Source organism: Xyrauchen texanus, chromosome 38 (assembly GCF_025860055.1).
Source record: "Xyrauchen texanus isolate HMW12.3.18 chromosome 38, RBS_HiC_50CHRs, whole genome shotgun sequence".
NCBI lineage: Eukaryota > Metazoa > Chordata > Actinopteri > Cypriniformes > Catostomidae > Xyrauchen > Xyrauchen texanus.
This window is the reverse complement of record NC_068313.1, coordinates 6,327,634-6,348,600: the sequence shown is the minus strand read 5'-3', so window position 1 is coordinate 6,348,600 and position 20,967 is coordinate 6,327,634. Positions and strand designations below refer to the sequence as shown.

General features: G+C 36.7%; 1 protein-coding gene across 2 annotated transcripts in view; it reads right to left on the bottom strand.

Moving 5' to 3' along the window:
- Positions 1-20,967, bottom strand: part of rsrc1 (arginine/serine-rich coiled-coil 1) — a 441,822-nt gene that overhangs the window by 87,270 nt on the left and 333,585 nt on the right. Inside the window, exon 7 of one of the 2 annotated variants that reach the window (XM_052109824.1) lies at positions 13,081-13,149. The exons of the other annotated variant lie outside the window; for it this stretch is intronic. Coding sequence (XP_051965784.1) covers positions 13,081-13,149 — 69 coding nt within the window. The remainder of the gene's footprint in view (positions 1-13,080; positions 13,150-20,967) is intronic. 2 annotated transcript variants of the gene reach the window in all.

The following is a 20,967-nucleotide window of genomic DNA, read 5'->3' as shown; positions in this document are numbered from 1 at the left end:
TTAATGTTGTGGCTGATCAATGTAACTTGCAATAGTGTGGAAAATGTCACTTTAAAAAGAACAACGGTGATTGTAGACAGTTAAAATATTGGTGATTGTATTGGCCTTTAGATTTTCAGATCCGTGCACCACTAATTTAAGATCAAATCACAATATTTTTTTTAGTTGACGATAGTTTGCAAAAGCTACACAAGCCACTACCTCAAAATAACATCACAAATTCTGTACACAAAAGAATATTTAACAGATTCCCAGATATCAAACCATTGATCACAATTATTCCTGGAATTTTGACCACTGGTACACCTGACTGGCCACAGAGTGACCCTTCATATTGTGTACACACCCAATCACAAAGACACAGGTCTGCACAGTCCCGTGTGTGAGAGACCACTAGACCAGACTTGATGAGGTGCGAATGACCCAACCACACACATGCAACTCTCAACACTCTATAATGACAATCTCCTCTCTTTCCCACACCATAAACACATACCGTAATTTCCGGACTATTGAGCGCACCTGAATATAAGCCGCACCCACTGATTTTTAAATAAAATATTATTTTAAACATAAATAAGCCGCACCTGTCTATAAGCGCAGGTGCCTACGGTACATTGAAACAAATGAACTTTACTCAGGCTTTAACGAAACACGGCTTGTAACAAAAATAAATAGGCTTTAACGAAACACGGTGTGGCAGCGAGGCGTGGTCAAGCGCCCGTCCGGAGAGAAAAGCGGTAAGAGCGCTTACACCTGAGCTAAATTATGTCTAACACCGGTGTCTAATTTCAGTAAGCATGGGGAGAGCAGCATAAAAGGCAGCAGCCACAGAGCTGAGAGAGTGACACACGTCAGTCTAGTGTTGGCGCATAGAAGAATTGAGAAACTTTATAAAATTGATTGTAAACATTGCTGTGGCCATTAAAAGCCTTACCTGGAGCGTCAAGTGCCCTGCTGAAAACTGTCACACTGGTGCCCGTGTGACAGTTTTCCCAAGAAGGACACGTGAAGCAGGGCACTTGAAATTAGACACCGGTGTTAGACATAATTTAGCGCAGGTGTAAGCGCCCTTACAGCTTTTCTCTCCCGGACGGGCACTTGACCACGCCCCCGCTGCCACACACGGCTTGTAATAAAACATTTGCAGTAAACAGTAGCCTACCAAGAAAGTAATTGGTCACTATCTTCCTCGTCCTGTGCACTGAAACCACTGAAGTCATCTCCTTCGGTGTCGGAGTTGAATAGCCTCAGATTTAGTTGTCTTTTTGCACTGAGTCAATTCGTCACGCTGCTGTTTCCAACGTCTCCCGTGCAGCAGCTCTATTTCCTTTTCAACAGCCAGATCAATCGCCTTCAACTTGAAAGCAGCATCATATGCGTTTCTCCATGTCTTTGCCATGGTAAGGGTGACAAAATTACTACCGTAATCAGAATGATGGGAAGTTTGAGTGTGCTCGATTTAATCTAAACAGTAAACAAAAAAAGTTGTTTTGACCTAACCCATTCGGCAATTTCATTGGTCTAATGAAAGCTTCACACCGCCAAAAAACTGAGCACGTCACAGAATGTTTTTTTTTTTTTTTTTTTATAAAATTTGAAAGCGGGAAAAATCCATATATTAGCCGCGTCATTGTATAAGCCACGAGGTTCAAAGCGTGGGAAAAAAGTTGCGGTTTATAGTCCGGAAATTATGGTACACACTCTCTCTCACTCAAACACACCTTCTCACATATCAACATATGACAATCTAATAATATCTTTATGAACACTGGTTGATGAAATCACTTCAAGAGGCCACATGGTTGCCACCCATGTGTGTGTTCCATAGAATTTCATGGTGTGTGTTGGGCCACCCTCACACTGTACTGTGTGGCCAGGACCCTGTCCAGACACCGTGAAAGTGTCCCCAGAGAAAATGTGCAGATATAACAATACACACACAAATATAGCACCACAACACAAACAGCTGTTGATGTAACTGTGGCACTTCCAAACTTTACAACTAAAAATATAAGAAATCTCCATATGCCTGATAAACTATAGTTTCTATAGGAGATGAAGAAAAAAAAATTTCCACATGATTTTGCCACCAAGAGAGGACTAACATATAATGTGCAATGTAGCTTTTGGTTAGTGACACATTGATCGCATTGATTCCAGACTAGAATAGGGAGAACAATTGCATGGGTTGGAGAATGACGTCAATCATCCTTTAATTAAAATTTTGTTCTCTTACCGTGAACAAAAATGTGTATAGGAGAAGTTCTAGATAAGAACTTTTGGGTTAACGTCACGAAAAATTACTGTACTTGGTTCATGTCATCATGAAAAATGTCCTCTTTTCATTCCAAACCTGTATAATTTTCTTTCTTCTGTCGATACTGTTACTGTTCAATAATTCCTGGACATTTTCTTGACAGGATTTGTGAGATTCATCCAATCTGGGTAGCTCCATGTGTGTCTGGATGTCTTCCCATTCTAGGCGAGGGTCAACAATACATCTAAATATTCAGCGACAATACAGGTGGACAAATAATTTTTTTACGAAAATGGAAGGAAGACCGAAGAGGTGAAGGGGCTAGCAATTATCCAAACAATGCCTTCAAAAGGAGAATCCCACCCCAAAAGAAAGAAAAAACTACATTTGCAGTGATGAAAAATCAATAAAACAGTAATTACTCTGCTTAGGGAACAAATTATGAAAAGACTGGCGTCCGGGTGGATCTGTTTTTTTGTTTTGTTTGTTTTTGAGTTCAGAGGGCTGATCAAGGGAACAGTTCTCTGCATTACAATTAAATCTTCTCGCACTGATTTTCTGGTGATTTTATTTCCCATGTGTCCATAACACTGCTTATAATCCAGGCATAACTTGTCCTTTCAGTACTTGTCCTTTCTTAAGGTGTATTTGTGCTTCATACACCTTTTTTACATATTTAACCTCAAATAATCAAACAATTAAATGATTTCCTTTTAAGGCTTTAAAACTACATGAATCACAAGAAAAATATTGTTTTAAATATCAAAATATTTTGAAATATTTTAAATGTGTCTCTTTTTGGTCAACTTTGATTTGTCAATTTTATATTTACACTGTTGTTTTTTGAACTCATAAAAATATTTTAATTTAAACACGTATATAAAATATATATTTTTATTATATTTATATTATATAATCTTATTTTATATTATATTATGCAATAATGGAGCTAGCGCAAGTGGAGGCTCACGCTATTCTCCACAGCATCCACACACAACTCACCGTGTTCCCCACCAAGAACCACATTATTGCGACCATGAGGAGGCTAACCCATCGTAACTCTACCCACCATAGCAACCAGGACAATTGGTTGCTTAGGATGCCTGACTGGAGTCACTCAGCATACCCTGGATTTGAGCTTGCGACTCCACTTCACGTCGTCTTATTTGTTGTTAAATGCTGCTGTTCACCACTGTTTCTATTCATTTATTTATATGAATGTGTTTATACACACTGGTGTAACTGTTCAAATGCTGTTTAATACAAATAGTCATATGTTTGTTTGTTTTTTTTTTTAAATAAAGATAATACTCCATTGTATTTAGGCCCTATTGTTAATAGCTTGTTGTGTTTTTTTAAAGGTAGCTTCAACTCAAAATTAGTCAAGGACAGAAAAAGCAAATGTGTTGAACTTGTATATAATACAATTATTGATATTATTGTTTAAATTAATGATATTCTGTTGATGATAAATTCCATAAACTATAGCTTATTTTTGGAATAAAATGCACTTCACTTATCCACCTGCAACTCAACTTTGCTTATTGTTCTAAATTATCAATTGTATACAACATTGCCTATACAAGACTCAATTACATGGCTTTGAAAATAACAACATGAATGGGTTGCATTTTATAAGATGAATGAATTTGAATTTGCATTATTTACTTTTACTTTGATAATTAATTTTTTAAACAAGTTACATTTTACTTTAGTATTTTAATGGATTACTTACTTTTACTTAAGAAATGTGTGTGGTATAATTACTTCTACTTAAGTATGGAAATTGAGTGCTTTTCCTACCACTTGTTACCATAACAGTGTAACAGCGTAAATTCTAAAACAAGAGTAAAAAAACAAAAAACAATTTAAACAACTTTACAGCTCAAATAATACACATGTTTTAACAGAATAATTGCTGTATTGTAAGTGCTTTTATAAAATTATAAGCTTCTAATTTTTGCTTTTAAACTAAGTGCTTTTATAAAATTATAAGCTTCTAAGTTTTGCTTTTAAACTTTCCAAAAATCAGCCTTATTCAATTTATAGGGACAGTATACCCAAAAATGAAAATTATCTTATCATTCACTTACCCTCATGCCATCCAGATGTGTATTACTTTATTTCTTCAGCAGAACACAACCAAATATTTTTAGGAAACTATCTCAGCTCTGTAGGTTAATATAATGCAAGTGAATGGTGATCAGACCTTTGCAGCTCCAAAAATCATATAAAGGAATCATAAAAGTAATCAATATGACTTCAGTGTTTAAATCCATATCAATAGGTGAGAAACAGAGCAATATTTAAGTCATTATTTACCCTAAATCTCCACTTTAACTTTCACTTTTGCATGCAAAAGTTAAACTAAACCGGCACCACGTTTCTGTCAGATGTAAAAGGAGTTCTCATGACATGTAAATTATATAGCTACATCTCTACCTTGCACCAAAATCTGATCTTACTGTCTCTCTTCATAGTGTTTTTCAATTTGCTACATTTTTGCCTTTGATCTTATGTGAGATCTCTTCACAATATAATTTTTATTGTGGCATCTTTGCCTTTGTATAATTTTAATAAAAAAACTTTCGGATCTTAAGTGTTTTTCTCACCAACTATTAATTATTTTAATAGTATGTCTTTGTATCAAATTCCATTGTACACCAAAAATGTGCTGGTATCTCCACACAATTAAACAATCGTTACTGCTACAATATTGTTAACAGTCATTAACAGATGTGTAGTACCTAATATTGGGTCAGACTGAGGATGGGTTTTGTTGGTTGAGATCAGAGGTGGGAAGTAACACAATGCATTTACTGTGTTACATTTACTTGAGTAGCTTTAAAATAAATACATTTTAAAGATGTCAGAAAAAATTAGAGATGCTACATTTGTTTAAATTAATTTGATTTACTGTTTCGCATAAAAAGGTGATCTGATATTCACCGTTTTAAGCACAATACCAGAAGTGTTGATGATCTAACTGATCTGACTGCAAACTTTGAGTCTCTACCTACAGTAGACAGAGTTCCGGAACCCACTGAATGCCTTGACACTGGTGGAGTCACTACAAGCTGAAGTGGCAGGGCTGCAAAAATGCTTGAACGAATCCCATGATCTATAAAGAGGTATTATTGATCACTAAATAACATAGTTATTAGTTATTTTGCATTTTGATTCTGTGTCTGAACGAATCATTTAAAATCCTACACAAAGAACGCAACGTAGTTTACCTTTTGTTGTTGTTTTGACTTATTGGCATTACAAAAGTTAGGCAACAATGACATTAGACATAACAATTGCTATATCAAAGTCAAACGGTGGAAACTATTATATCTTAGGTTAACTAGCAAATAGACCAAGGTAGTAACTGGTTTAGAGATTCGCACTGTTACCAGCATAAATTTATTTTTTCCTCCATTGTCCTCGCTCGAAAATGAAATCAAGCACTGCAGTACCACAATCCATAACAAAATGCCCCATTATAGTTTCTAATGGCATATAATGAACTACCACGATAGAAGAGCTTCCTAACTATCAATCCAATAAAATATCTTAACAGTCAAGCAAGAATAAACCATCTATGGGTCGGTTTCAAATTCTTTCAGATCTCAGGAGTTGTCGCCACCTCTGAAAACAAGCCGGTGTTGTTTTGTGTTTAATTACTACGGGCTCTGTCACTTCCCTTTTTGCTTGCAGACTTTTCTCATTTCGAGGTTTCTTTATTTTGAAAATGGGCGATTCCCCAGAGGGTTGCCTTTTTTAATGATCCATGATCATTTGTTCATTGATCATTTGTTGTGGCTACAAGCATTCTTCTTCAAACTGCCACACCTATCATCGCGTACACACAAGCGCTGTAGTAGCTTTGGACCTTCTTTTCTTTATTTACGGACATGGCATAATTACGCACGGATGACTGATGTAAGAATGTCATTTCCGCAAAAATATATCCTGACAGCTCTAAAATATAAATTAATATTATAGGCTTACCATAGTGAATGTAAGGCAAATACATGGTTTGTAAGACGGATTGTTGGTGTACTTGATCATTAATAACATTTTGTTCATTTCTATAAAAAAAATCTAACAGTGCAGCTTTTAAAAAAATACAGGTTTTTATTGGCCTTTCTTCTTACAGTAGGGTTTGGAAAAAGGTGGAATCGAACCCGCATCACAAGCCAATCCAGCACCACAGACAGACCCTGTAATGATCATGCCATTTGTCAGTCGACACTAGTGTGATTTTTCATTATTGACCAGGAAGCAGGGACGCCTCACAGGAGAAAGTGGTCGCCACTGCCTTCCCAGGCCTTACTTGAATCTTTCATGGCCTATCTTCACCAAGTCCCTTCAATCACAGCAACAAAAACATTTACTTTCAGTTATAACTCACTCCCTTTAAACATTTTATTTCCATGTTTAAAATACTTTGTTAATGTTTATTAAAATACATTTTATTAAAATAAAGCGTGTGTCTTTGATGACATGAAATGGGGATGAAAGACTAGGATTGAAAAAAAAATAAAAATATTGGAACTCGAAACTAAAGCCTATCCTGCTGTACTCTACAGATATTTCCCCCAAACAATTATTTGGATAACTTATGCTTCTTATGCACAAAACACTATATTGAAATTTAACCAAACAAATTTGTAAAAAAAAAAAAAAAAAAAAAAAAAAACAATTAATGATATTGAGCCTTGGGGCAACATTGGTTTATAGCAAATATTAAGTACAAATAAAATACTAAGACAGATAATGAATATTGGAGCCCCACAGCCACCACCATTGTGCCCTTGAGCAAGGCACGTATCTCCAGGTTTATCCGGGGGGATTGTCCCTGCAATATGTGCACTGTACTTTGGATAAAAGCATCTGCCAAATGCATAAATGTAAATGTAACAAATAAAGCATATAATCTACAGTTTTTAACAGGACAGCATCTCTGGTTTTTACATATAGCCAGGGCTTTTTGGCTCACCAGCCACTGTGGCTAGTGGTATTCCAAAGCATGCAATTGTTTGGGCATTACTTTAACAAGAATAATATGAGTTCAACAGGACACAAGCCTAATGATTTAAGATCCCATTTACACATTAATTTTTGGAGATCCAATCACATGCGTTCAATGCTAAATACAGGTCTAAACAGGGCCTTCATCAGTGTGCCTGTTTGTGCTTCTGATTTTAGAAGCACCAATATTAGAAACTCCTTTAAACCAGATGATCCACTTAAATAATGCATGATTCTGATCGAAATGTTGCGTTTGTGCTTAGATCAAATTTCAGATGCATCTGAGACAAACAGTGCAGCATTTTTTTTTGCCTGCCAATCATAACACTAGTCAGGACCCGATTGTTTATCTGTTTGTTCCCCAAATATATGACAGCCCCATCGTCCAGTATAAAGAGTCTGGGGCAAAATGAAATTCAAGTGCCCAAAAGGTCACTAATGAAACTCTGAACCTACAACCAAAACTCTTAAATTTTAACATACCCCCAAAAAACATGGGTTGTGTCTCCATCTTCTGACTGAGGGTGTGACTTTAAAACCAAGTATATACAATCTAGAGGGGGTCCAACAGAATCTACGTAAAATCTTGAATTGCATAAGTAGCACCCTTGCATCTCTAGATGTAGACTTGATGTTTTTTTAGAATCCTAGCCCACACTCTCTCCTCCTCTAAATCTTTCTCCCATAATCTCTTAAAAGAAGTTGAAGTTCTGTCCACCAGTCTGAATTAGTAGGGAGTAATACACTAATGCCTCATGACCTTTTCCAAAAGCAGGGTAAGATTATATATGCAGAAGAATTGAAACAACATATATCTGGATCTAGAAAAAAAAAACAGCCTTTCAGTTTGGAATGTTTCAACGTCATAAAACACTGGCCTTCACAAGAACCCCCACACCAGACTTTGTTCTTTGTAAGGTTACAAGGACCGTCAGATTTGCACAACAAGACATTTCATCTTCATCTAGCCTTGCTACATAATGCTGAAAATCACTTTGAACTGTGGTAACATTTGTACCTGACAAATGAATGATTATAGACTGATGGAACTCTTTAAAATGTGTGTAGCGATGTGCAATCAGTTATAATCGATAAATATAATCTTTAATTTTGTATGATTCATCTCATTCTACTAAGAATGGTAACTATAAGGATTAACTTGATAAAATACAATAATGTGTAAAACCAATGTGATTTTGTAACCAGGGGTTTTCACGTTTTGTTACCTACACGTATAACATCCATAAACATTCATGTTTAGTATGCAAGCGTTCACTGGTGTATGAAGAGAAATCTGGTGAAAATTAATATCATGTATCTTGTACCATACTCAATATATAAAAGCTCATGATTAAATATGCACTATTTTTGAACTGAAAACAAAGGACTGTAACTCAACTGTCGGAAAAGACAGCCCAGTTGTCCATCTGAATCTGAAAAGTCATTTCTGATTGGCACAGGTCACCTTTGGGGGATGTGGCCAATCTCAGTTCAAATAGTTCCAAACAGGAAGAACAGGCTGTATTGCCCTGTAACTCTTCTTCAGCTTCGTCTCCTCTCTTCACGCTCTCTTCTTCGGCTCTTTGCTCTTCTGCCTGCACGCACCATGTGAGGTCCAAGGGAGCTCGGGACTCAATGTCCCGAGAAAGCGCATCACTCTCTAACCACGAACCCATGAGAAGGCCTCGCTTCACAGCTAACCTAATTCCTACGGACAATGAACTTCGATCAGACAGAAATCATAGCATCGACGGAAATACTTTCGACCAAGCGCCAAGAACCAAGCTACACAAAGAACGGAAGTACATCTCCAATATTGTGCTCAAAGTGCTGGTGTATTAATTAAATAATTTGGGTAATCCAATTGCAAATCGAGGTACACTCAAAGGAATATAAATGGTTCTTAAGGTATTGTCAACAGACTCCGTAAAAGTTCATTTTCACTGTACTGATCAGTTATTTCATATTCTGTCAATTTTCACCAACCTGTCTCATGTATATATGTGTTAGATTAGATTTATGTTTAGAATAGTAATAAAGTTTGTCGGTGTTCAAAGACGACTTGACTGTGGTATATTTTGATAAATAATCTCATCCCTGTTTCTGAAAGATTTCACTTCAAAGCTGTACCTAAATATAGGTGATATTATTTGCTTAAGGGGGGTGGGGGGTATGATACTCCCAAAAACAATACAGAGCAGGTGGCGCAGCTGTAAATACCTACAAAACTGAGATCTGGGAATGTTGAACCAAATTTTTTAAAGATATCAAACCTCTCACATACAAGACAAAGTGTAGTAATCCCCTCACAATCCAGAAAGGGGACTTATTAATACATAATTTAGGGTTCAGCCATATGCTTGAGGCAACATTTAAATAATTGTCAGAATTAAGCACTCTGGACACTTGTGTCCATACCGAGTGAAAATGCGAGATAACAGGGTGTAACTTAACATCTCCCGTTAGTTTGATAGAAAAGCTTTGCAATGGCGAAATAGGGGTAAGAACCTCCTGTTGAATACAAAATCAGGGAAGGGCTGTCTCAGGTGAAAGCGACTAACGAGCCAAATGCCTGAGACCGAATGCATACCAAGTCTTGGGTAGGCCTAGTCCACCTTTGTCAACTGGCCTATGTAACTTGCTGAAGTGTAATCTGGGACGTTTACCACTCCAAATGAAGGACTTCGCTATGCTATGAAATTGCTTGAATAAGAGAAGGGAACATCTACAGGGAGAGATTGTAGCAGGTAGTTACATTTTTTTATACAAAAAAAAAAAAAAAATCCCATTCAGAGATAAATGTACTGAAGCCCATCTGCCAACATCTATTGAAAACCTTTTTATTAAGAGGAAAAAATTAACTATCAAAATCACAAAAAATTGTTGGAAATAAAATGCCCAAATACTTAATGCCCTGTTTGGGGCACCGGAAGGCGCCCGGCTGGAAAGCCGTTACTGGGCAGTACGCCTGCAGAGCCAAAGCTTCGGATTTAGACCAAACTACTTTGTATCCTGTGAAATTAGAAAAGGCATTAATAATTCAGTGGAGGCAAGGGATAGAACTAGAAGGGTCAGAGACAAATAATAAAATATCATCTGCTTAGATCAAAAGCTTATGCACCATGCTTCATGCCACCACCCATGGAAAATCATCCTCCTTTCTTATCGCGGATACTAATAGTTCTAGAAATTAATCAATTTCTTTATAGACACCCGGAAGCGGCGATACAAAGTAATTTAATCCATCCAATAAAAGTTTTCCCGAACCCATATATTTCCAAAATCTTAAAAAGAAAATCCCATTCTACCATATCAAATGCCTTTTCGGCATCAAGTCAGATGGCAGCAACCAGTCTGATTATTCGCCACTGACCACATGATGTTGATGAAATGCCTAATGTTATCAGAAGAGCTGCAGTCCTGAATAATCCCCACCTGATATATATGTATCATAATTTTACTTAATCGGTTAGCCAGAATTTTTGACAATATTTTACCTCTAGATGGATCAGGGAAATTGGAGTGTAACTCTTACACTTGCTTGGATCTTTGTCCTTTTATGAATCAGACAGATCTGATATTGTGTCATGGTTGGTGGAAGCTTTACATTCAACAAAAGTGGAGCCAGTTCTGTAGCATAAGATCTGAAAAATTCAGTGGCATCTGGCCCCAGAGTCTTGCCTGTAGGCATGGCCATATTTAACTCGCCAAACTCCTCCAAGATTATCTCAGAATCAAGAGAATTATTTTGCCCAGTTGTCGGTTTAGGCAGTTCTAATGGCTCCACAAAGTTCCAAATATCTTCATCAGTATATGAAGACGTGGAACTATAAAGATCAAGATACATTTCTTTAAAAACATTATTATCAATAGCCGAGGTAAATATTTCACCACCAGCAGATTTCACTGTGGAAATCTACTTTGAAATCTACTGCCCTGAACAGCCAAAACTCCACCTTCCACCACAAAATTGTATTATAACTGTATTTCAATCGGGTCAATTCTCTGATGCCATCAGATGACATTCGGCACTTATGAATGAGGCATACTGTATGATCCGGCCCCAAAGGACCGCCTTAAGTGCCTCCCAAGCCACACCCACAGAGGATACTGAGGACCAGTTGGTTTCCATATGATCTTTAATTTCAGCCTTTAAATTTTTTTTAAATTGATGTGGGCATGTAAATATTTTGTAGCCATCCTTAGTTCTATTCTCAATTTGTCCGGGAACATCAGTGCAAAAGCGACCTTCCGTTGATGTAAGAGTTTCAACATTCCTTGAATCGATCACGTTTCTCTCGTCGAATTCGCATAGTCTGGGAACAAGAACATTTTGTTATTCTTCCAAGATAGCCTCGTGTAACAAGATCTTCATTAGATGATCTCAGAAATTTGGCCAGAACTTTTCCCAAATGCCCTCCAAGTCTGTCTTGTCTGATGACACCAGATAATCGTTCAGTTTCTCGACATCCCCCATTCTTGTAACCAATTCGTCTCCATGGCAATGATCAATCAACATATTACAGCAAGATCCTCCAAGTCAGCAACGACCTTCGCCAACCTTGTCAACATGCTCAACAGTTGACGCAGAATCTCTCCCTCCGCACCATCCAAACTGAGTCCCCAGTCTGCGGCCCTGACAGGGGTATCAGCTTGAGCACAAAAGTGCCATTTAATGTCTCCAGAGCCAGATGATTTTGAATTCTTTGACATATTGTCTTCATAGAACAGTTATGGAACAGAATCGAATCTCACCGGTTTATGACACAAAAAGTATTAAAAACTAGCAAAGTGTGCAGAGCTCGACGTTCACACGTCCGACCCTCGTATGGCGTCACACGACTCCCCAATGCTCATAAAAATGTTTTCCCATGCACATGTATTATATACTAAAATGCTTGTAAAAATGTTTAAATGTTTAAAACGATAATTAATAAACAATTGTTGTTTGTGTAATGGTGTAAATAAATGTTTTTCATGCATTTAAGTGAGTTATTTTACATTTATTATAATAATATGGTTATATAGATTTGTAAAATTGTATTTTGTATTATGAACTATAATTAAAATGCAAGAGAATGTTTAGGTTGAGTATCAATTTTAAAATGTAACATTTATGAAACGTACATAGTTACATGCATACATAAAATCGGGCCAGCTCTGGCGTGCTGCCTACTAAAGTTTCGGACTGATTCCATCATAACACTGGCAGTGTAGGCGCATAACCGCTGTCGCCTCAGGGCAGATTGATTTGGGCCAGATCCGGGTAGCAGAGGTTGGCTGGTCATCGGGAGAACCGGGACATTCCCCGGTGGACCGGCCATGAAAGTGGGCCAGGGTGTGATGAAGGGGGCAGCGAAATGCAATACGCAGAAGGGGACAGTAAAACACACTGCCACAACACCCATTTAACATGTAAACATTCGTTAAATAAAAAGTTACATTATATTGAGGGAAAGATATGCAATTTATTTTAAATTCATTAAAAAAAACTATAATCTTCAAACAATTGAACAAAAATCTTTGTAACAGGGTTGAGGGTTACATTCCAAAATGAGCAAAATAGTATGGGCAGAAAAGTGGGACAAAAGGCAGAACAGAATGGTCACTCGCACACAAAAACATTTGCCCACTGCCTTTACACCCAACCGCAGCGATCCTGTTGTGGCAGATTGTCATCAACTGCTCTGTTTACATCAAACTATTGGGGTGCAAATAGCTAAACTGTGTCTGTGTGGCAGGTGCTATTTCCACCTTCGTGCAAATTGTCACTGAATAAAAAATAAATAAATCTGACCCACCTTCCTCTTTTATTTTCCCTGTTTCCTCTTCAAGATTTTCCTTTATTTTCAGAACTTCATCAGTTTTTGCTGAAATAAAGACAGCAAAAAGGGGAAAGTAAATTACAATAACTGAGTTATTAAAATCACAAATCAATCATTCAATGAAAAGATAATATGTCCCTCTTTATTAATGCTAATTCTGCTTTCTGTGGTATACGGATGCTGCTCATCGTGACCACATTACCACCTCTGCATTATTTTTCAACGGGCTGTAGTCAATTATTCACATGTCTAAGAATGTCCGTCAAACAATCATATGCACATATGTTAAACATTTTGAGCTATAAAGGAAAACGTTCCGTAAAACCCAAAAAACAAATGTCAAAAACACAGGTTGAGTTCAATGTATGGTTTATTAAGCATACTGTAAAGCATTACAAGTTCTCTTGATTCTTAAGTCTCCCTGCATATGTAAGTTGTTCCAAACAGTACATCTTTTCCACTTTTCAGCACTCTAATTAAAAGCTCAAGAGAAATCCTTATGCTGTGGAAACAGTTTGTGTACAGGTCATATGGCAATTCATTTTGTCTGTTGATTTGCTTCTCTCTTACCCTCCAAATAACGATGTTAGCTGAGATGAAGAAATACATTTAGCAGTGAGGGGGGACTATCAATACAGCCTGTAAATTAATTACACCTCTGTTCCTGCACATCATTTATTCTACAGTGTTCATGTCTCCCAAGAGCAATTTGCTTTTATTGCTATTTTACTCATTGATGAGGGGAGTCATGCAAAATTGAGTCTTTTATTACATTACCTTGAATTAGTTTCAACTTCTGAAATAAAAGAGGTGGGTGATAGTTGAAAGCCATTATGAAATGTGTAGATGTACAGTTTGCCACATTTAGCAGTTTTAGGTTTATGTGGATAATGTTATTATTGTAGATTGTTTGAGTATGACTTGTGTGGACAATAAACTAGAAGTAAATGAAATGACCCATGAAAATATATATGTTTTTTCTATCAGTGAGCTTCGACAAAAAAAAAAAAAACGGTTAAAATCTGGGTAGCTTGTAAAAGACCAACAACCCTATGTTTCTGTGTACCCCCCATCACACACATAGGCCTGTCACGATTATTAAATAATCGTCTGATCGCGGTTTTTGATCTTGAAGCCACTTATTTGAGATAACCGCGATTATTGTGCACTTCAAATTCCATTCACATTTGAATGCCCAAATAAGGGAATTTTAAGCTAATATAATCCATCTTAATCAGAGAACATTAAAATACCATGAAAGTGAAGAAATTAGGACAGAAATGTTTAAGTATTGCATAATATAATATAATATTAAATATATATATACAGTGAGGGCAAAAAGTATTTGATCCCCTGCTGATATTATACGTTTGGCCACTGACAATCTATAATTGCCCACTGATCAGTCTATAATTTTACTGGTAGGTTAATTTGAACAATGAGAGACAGAATAACAACAAACAAAATCCAGAAAAACGCATGTCAAAATTTTTTTAATTGCATTTTAATGAGGGAAATAAGTATTCAACCCCCCTGCAAAACATGACTTAGTACTTGGTGGCAAAACTCTTGTTGGCAAACAATCACAGAGGTCAGACGTTTCTTGTAGTTGGCCACCAGGTTTGCACACATCTCAGGAGGGATTTTGTCCCACTCCTCTTTGCACATCTTCTCCAAGTTATTGAGGTTTTGAGGCTGACGTTTGGCAACTCGAACCTTCAGCTCCGTCCACAGATTTTCTATGAGATTAAGGTCTGGAGACTGGCTAGGCCACTCCAGGACCTTAATGTGCTGCTTCTTGAGCCACTCCTTTGTTGCCTTGGCCGTGTGCTTTGGGTCATTTTCATGCAGGAATACCCATCCACAACACATTTTCAATGCCCTGGCTGAGGGAAGGAGGTTCTCACCCAATATTTGACGATGCATGGCCCCGTCCATCATCTCTTTGATTCTGTTAAGTTGTCCTGTCCCCTTAGCAGAAAAACAACCCCAAAGCATAATGTTTCCACCTCCATGTTTGAAGGTGGGGATGGTGTTCTTGGGGTCATAGGCAGCATTCCTCCTCCTCCAAAAACGGCAAGTTGAGTTGATGCCAAAGAGCTCGATTTTGGTCTCATCTGACCACAACACTTTCACTCAGTTCTCCTCTGAATCATTCAGATGTTCATTGGCAAACTTCAGACGGGCCTGTACATGTGCTTTCTTGAGCAGGGGGACATTGCGAGCACTGTAGGATTTCAGTCCTATATATATATATATAAAAATTATAAATATTTATTGTTATAAATATATTTATTAGGGCTGCAACTAACGATTATTTGATAATCGATTAATCTAACGATTATTCGACGACAATTGCAATGAGTAATCATAAGCTCTTAACCGATTATTCAGCTTAAGCCCCAGCTTAAAAGGTTGTATTAAACGTGCTTACTAACAATAAAGAGGGGGGAAAAAAATCATATTTTAAATATTCCTCTAAATGGCATTCACTGAATAAAAGGGGGAAAAATACTTTTTATTAAGATTAATTCAGTACAGAAATTGACTGTAAAAAAAAATAAATATTGTTATCAAGTTTTTTTTGTCTTGTTTTCCATTTAAAATTGTCTAAAAATCCTTAAAACAAGATCAATTTACTTTAGAAGCAACATACAATATTTAGACTTGCTTTAAGAGGATGTATCTTAAATACAAGTGTATTTTGTATATACGTGTATTTTTTCACTTGGTTATACTTCTGCGAGTGTAGTAAAGACAAAATATACTTATATTCAAGAACTATTCTCTAAAAGCACATCTAAATATCTTATAGGCTGCTTCTCAGTTGAATGCAACTTTTTTTAAAGGACTATTAGAAATGTTTAAATATTTGAATTTTGAACATTATATTCAACATTATCAGATATTTTTTCTTCTGCAGTATAGCTGCATTATAATCTAATTTTAGCAAGTGCAGGCTCGAGGGCTGAGTGTCCCCATGACAGTGAGTCTATCAGCCGGATGCAGTTTCAATTTCTCTCCCTTAGATTGTGACTTTCGCGCAACTCATAGAAGAGGCACTGACCGCACAGAGAAATGCCTTGTCGGAGTTTGTATTTAATTATATGACCTGCTACCGTATTATTTGAACTTTAATAAAGCTATAACACATTAAAACTGCATTTAAAATAGGAGACACCAGGGTGTTTCCTTTAAAGAGCTCCGACTCCACTTTTTCTACAACGAGAGTGCTTCTGTATTTACTTATTTGGTATTTTTGTATAATTCCCATGTACTATGCAATCTACATCATCTGAAGGTTTTTGGAAGGTTTAGAGTGTATCTGGACTGTGATCTGTGTAATTCTTCCTCTCCTCAGTCAGACGCGAACTGCAGTGCTGCTCTCGCGCATCATCATTTGAGTTTAATGTGATCCCGTGTTACGTTAAATGAGATCAAACGAATATTCGACAACTAAACTTTTTGTCGTCAATTTTTTATTGTCGAATTTGTCGATAAAGTCGACTAATCGTTTCAGCCCTAATATATATATATATATATATATATATATATATATATATATATATATATATATAAAAGTTTTTAAAGCCTTAAATGGAAATCTATCCCTGTTTTATTATTTGCTTTATATATTTGAAGTTAAATATGTTAAAATTACTTAAGGTATCTGAAGCACACATGCACCATAAGAAACATGACAATTTATGACAATCATGAAAGCTCTAAAAGAGAAACTTAATACTCATAGCCCTAAAACAGACAAATAATCTTAATTATTTGTTTGAAAATGTATTGTCAGCCAAATTTCATAATCGTCAGCCCTTAACACACACACACACACAGGAGTTCATGCTGGCAAATATACATTAAATTATACAGCAACATATCAGCCAATTCCAGAAGCTGGAATATTAAAATCAGCATAACCATTTTAACAAATCACCTTAAACATAAAGTATGTAACTCCTGCACCACTAGCGGCACCAAACAGAATTGCAAAAATAATTACTTTTTTTTATTATTATTATTATTAAAAAGATTTCCTGAACACTCCACTTGCCTTCCATTGTTTGGAGAAAAAGATAGCTCTGCCACATTCTCAAACCACTGGTGGAACATATATTACTGTGTTAGGCTGGGCAAAATCAGTGTGGTATTATCGCAGTATGCCATTAGGGAAAATTAGATTCTTAATAATGCAGAATACAGCATTCTTTCTGTATTCTGCATTATTTCTGCAATGCATTTTTCTAATTTAATAAAATAAAAACGCTGAAATTACATAATCAGCATAACAATTTCAGTGAAAAGTTTTCAAATGTACAAATGTACACAAATTTCAGAATTTATTTGCATTGAATATGTGCCCCTATTGCTTAGTTGACAGTATATACACTGCCATTCAAAAGTTTGGGGTCACTTGCCTGAAATATTTAAATAATTGTGCTAATTACAAAAGTAAAATTTTATAAAAACAAAAACAAATTGAAATAAATGATTTGGACTTATAATAATTAAGAAAAGCAGCCACTAAGTGCCCAGCATATAGATGGGAACGCCAACATTGTTTAATAAGCATCCCAGGGAGATACCTCAAGATGTTGGTTGAGAAAATGCCAAGAATACATTTCTGCAAAATCTATGCAAAGTGTGGCCACTTTTAAGATGCAAAAATATAGATTGTAAATGTTTTATGTAATTAGTGACCTAGAAATAATATAAAATATTTAAATATATACTTCAATATTTTAATAATTTCAAGAGATAACTTTGTTTAAAATTAGGGGTGCACCATTATATCAAAAATCACATTTGTCGATTATTGCCCTTGGTATTATCACGATAATTTTGTGATTAACATTTTTTATTGATTAATCTATTAAAGAAAACGTATACAAACAGAATCAATATTTACACCCCACTATTATAAATAAAATCTTAATCTTCAACCAAAATTCTTGGATCTTAACACACCCCCAAAAGACATGTGTCTCCATCTTCTGATTGACATCGCAAGCAAGTGGGTGTGTCTTTAAGGCCAAGCCTATAGGGGAATTATCACACTACGTCACACTGACGTCACGCAGGTGCAACTGCGCATGTCGGATGCAGAAGCTGGCCGCTGAAACAAACCCGGGAAAATGTCGTGTTGTGCAGTGGGTTGCCAGAATCGAAAATCTGTAAACAAAGGTCTGAGGTTTTACCGAATACCATCAACTCACACTCCTTTTAACGCCAACCGCAGACGTCTTTGGTTACAAGCCCTCAGAAGAATCGACTGGAACGACAACCTAATTAAAAACGGCCGACTCTGCAGTTCTCACTTCATATCAGGTAAGTTGCGCTAAATCACCCACATCACTCGATTTAGTTTATAACAAAAACTCTGATGTATTAAGTACACTTATCTAACAATAGAATAACGAACAATGTATGAGTTTGAGACTAGCTAGCTTAAATTACTAGCTAACTTAACGTTACCTTTGTTCAGTTGCGTTACGTTGTCTTGCTAGGTAGTTAACCTGACAGTTAGCTAGCTAGTCTAGTATCTAGCAAGTGTACCTAGTATTTGGCTAATAACGCGGTTATAGCGAACTCAGACTAAATTTAACTGTAACACTAACAGACCTAACTTTTTGTACAGGAGAGGTGTCCATGGACTTCAGTAGTCCTGACTTTGTCCCGTCTATTTTTTCCTACTCAACCCAGTGTGAAATAAACAAAGGCGATGCAAAACTTGAGAGGTAAATATTGTCACTTTCACCTCATTTAGTTGCTCACTGGGATCACATCATTACTCAACATCCATGCATTGAAGAGCAGGGAATGTATGGGCCAGTAATTTAATGTCACATTATTTTTGCCAAGAGGATTTATTGGACCAGATCGTTTCTGTTATGTCTGCATTTTCTTGTTAAGTCCTTTGAGGGATTCTATGTGATTTACACTTGACTTCATTTGGGGAACTGATAGCCTCTGTGATCTACCAAGCAACTAAACTATTTTGGCCTGATTGCTTGCTCTCTTCTCTGAGTATCAGATTTAAGAGGAAAAGAACAAGAGAGGAAACCACACACAGACCACCAGATCACATCCACCTGTCCACAGAAGTTACAGATGAGGTTGCATCAGAATCCTCAGCCGCTTGCCTGTCCTCAGATGACTGCAGAATGGAGCCTGGTGCTGGTCCTTTCATCGGTAAGAACTTCTAACATTTTAACTAATGTAGGGCAGTCACTATTATGATGAATCAGGTCACCCTGTTTATAAATTTTTTCAATACAGCATAACTATGTTGTGAATAAAGTTGAAAATGATTCTGTTTAGCACATGCTGTCTGAAAACATACATCAAATAATAGAGAAAATCTAAGCTAAAACAAGTTACAGTGCATCTTTTAGAAGTCAACAACAATCTACTCTGTATTTCAGAAGCCACAGTCCCGAAGGTTCTCCATGATTAGCTGAAACTCAAGTACAGCCAACTTTCTGCAGAGTGTGTCAACCTGCGTTCAGAGATCAACAAACTGAAATCAGAGGAGGAGGAACTAAAGGAAACACTCAGAAAAACACAGTTTTCCTTTAGCTCTATCAAGAGCAAAGCGGTGCATGTTCTGTTTTTCACAGGTCTGACCAGTGTCATTTTTGAGTGGTTGATTCAGAAACTTAAAGGCAGTGTAGAGGTTGTGCGTAGCTCTATGAACCTAGAGGACCATCTATTAGTTACCCTAATGAAACTAAGATTAGGACTCAGCAACAAGGATATTGCTTTCAGATTTAATGTCACAGAATGTGACGTCTCGAAAATTTTGAGAAGTTGGCTCCCTGTCATGTCTGCGACTTTAAAACCTCTCATTAAGTGGCCAAGCAAGCATGCAATATTAAAGAATATGCCAAAATGTTTTAAACCTAAATATAAACGTTGCAGGTGCATTATTGACTGCACAGAAATTTTTATAAACAGACCCACAAATTTAACCTCCAGAGCCCAGACGTACTCAACATATAAAAGCCACAACACTGTAAAATATTTAGTTGGCATGTCACCTGCAGGAGCCATTACTTTTCTGTCGGCAGGTTGGGGCGGGCGCATCCCGAATGTTTACAAACATACAATTGGCCTATACAGGTGTCAATAAAGTAACATTTTTGACGGTAACTCTTACACTCGCTTGGATCTTTGTCCTTTTTAAATATCAGACTGATTCAGGCTTGTGTCATGGTTGGCGGAAGCTTTCATTTCTTTAATGATTCCGTATAAACTTCAAGCAAAAGTGGAGCCAGTTCTGTAGCTTAAGCTCTAAAAAGATTCAGCAGCAAAGCCATCTGGCCCGGAGTCTTGCATGTACAGTAAGGCAAGGACTTAATTACCTCACCAAGCTCCTCCAAGGTTATCTCAGAATCAAGAGAATTGTTTTGCTCAGTCATCCGTTAAGGGAGTTCTAATGGTTCCACAAAGTTTCTAATATCTTTATTAGTAGATTAAGATGTGGAACTATAAAGATCAAGATAGAATTCTTTAAAAGCATTATTAATATCCAATGGTCGAGGTAAAAATTTCACCACCATCAGATTTCACTGAGATAATGGTAGAAAAAGACTCTCTCTGCTATATACAGTCAGGTCCATAAATATTGGGACATCGACACAATTCTAATCTTTTTGGCTCTTTACACCACCACAATGGATTTGAAATTAAACAAACAAGATGTGCTTTAACTGCAGACTTTCAGCTTTAATTTGAGGGTATTTACATCCAAATCAGGTGAACGGTGTAGGAATTACAACAGTTTGTATATGTGCCTCCCACTATTTAAGGGGACCAAAAGTAATGGGACAGATTAACAATCATAAATGAAAC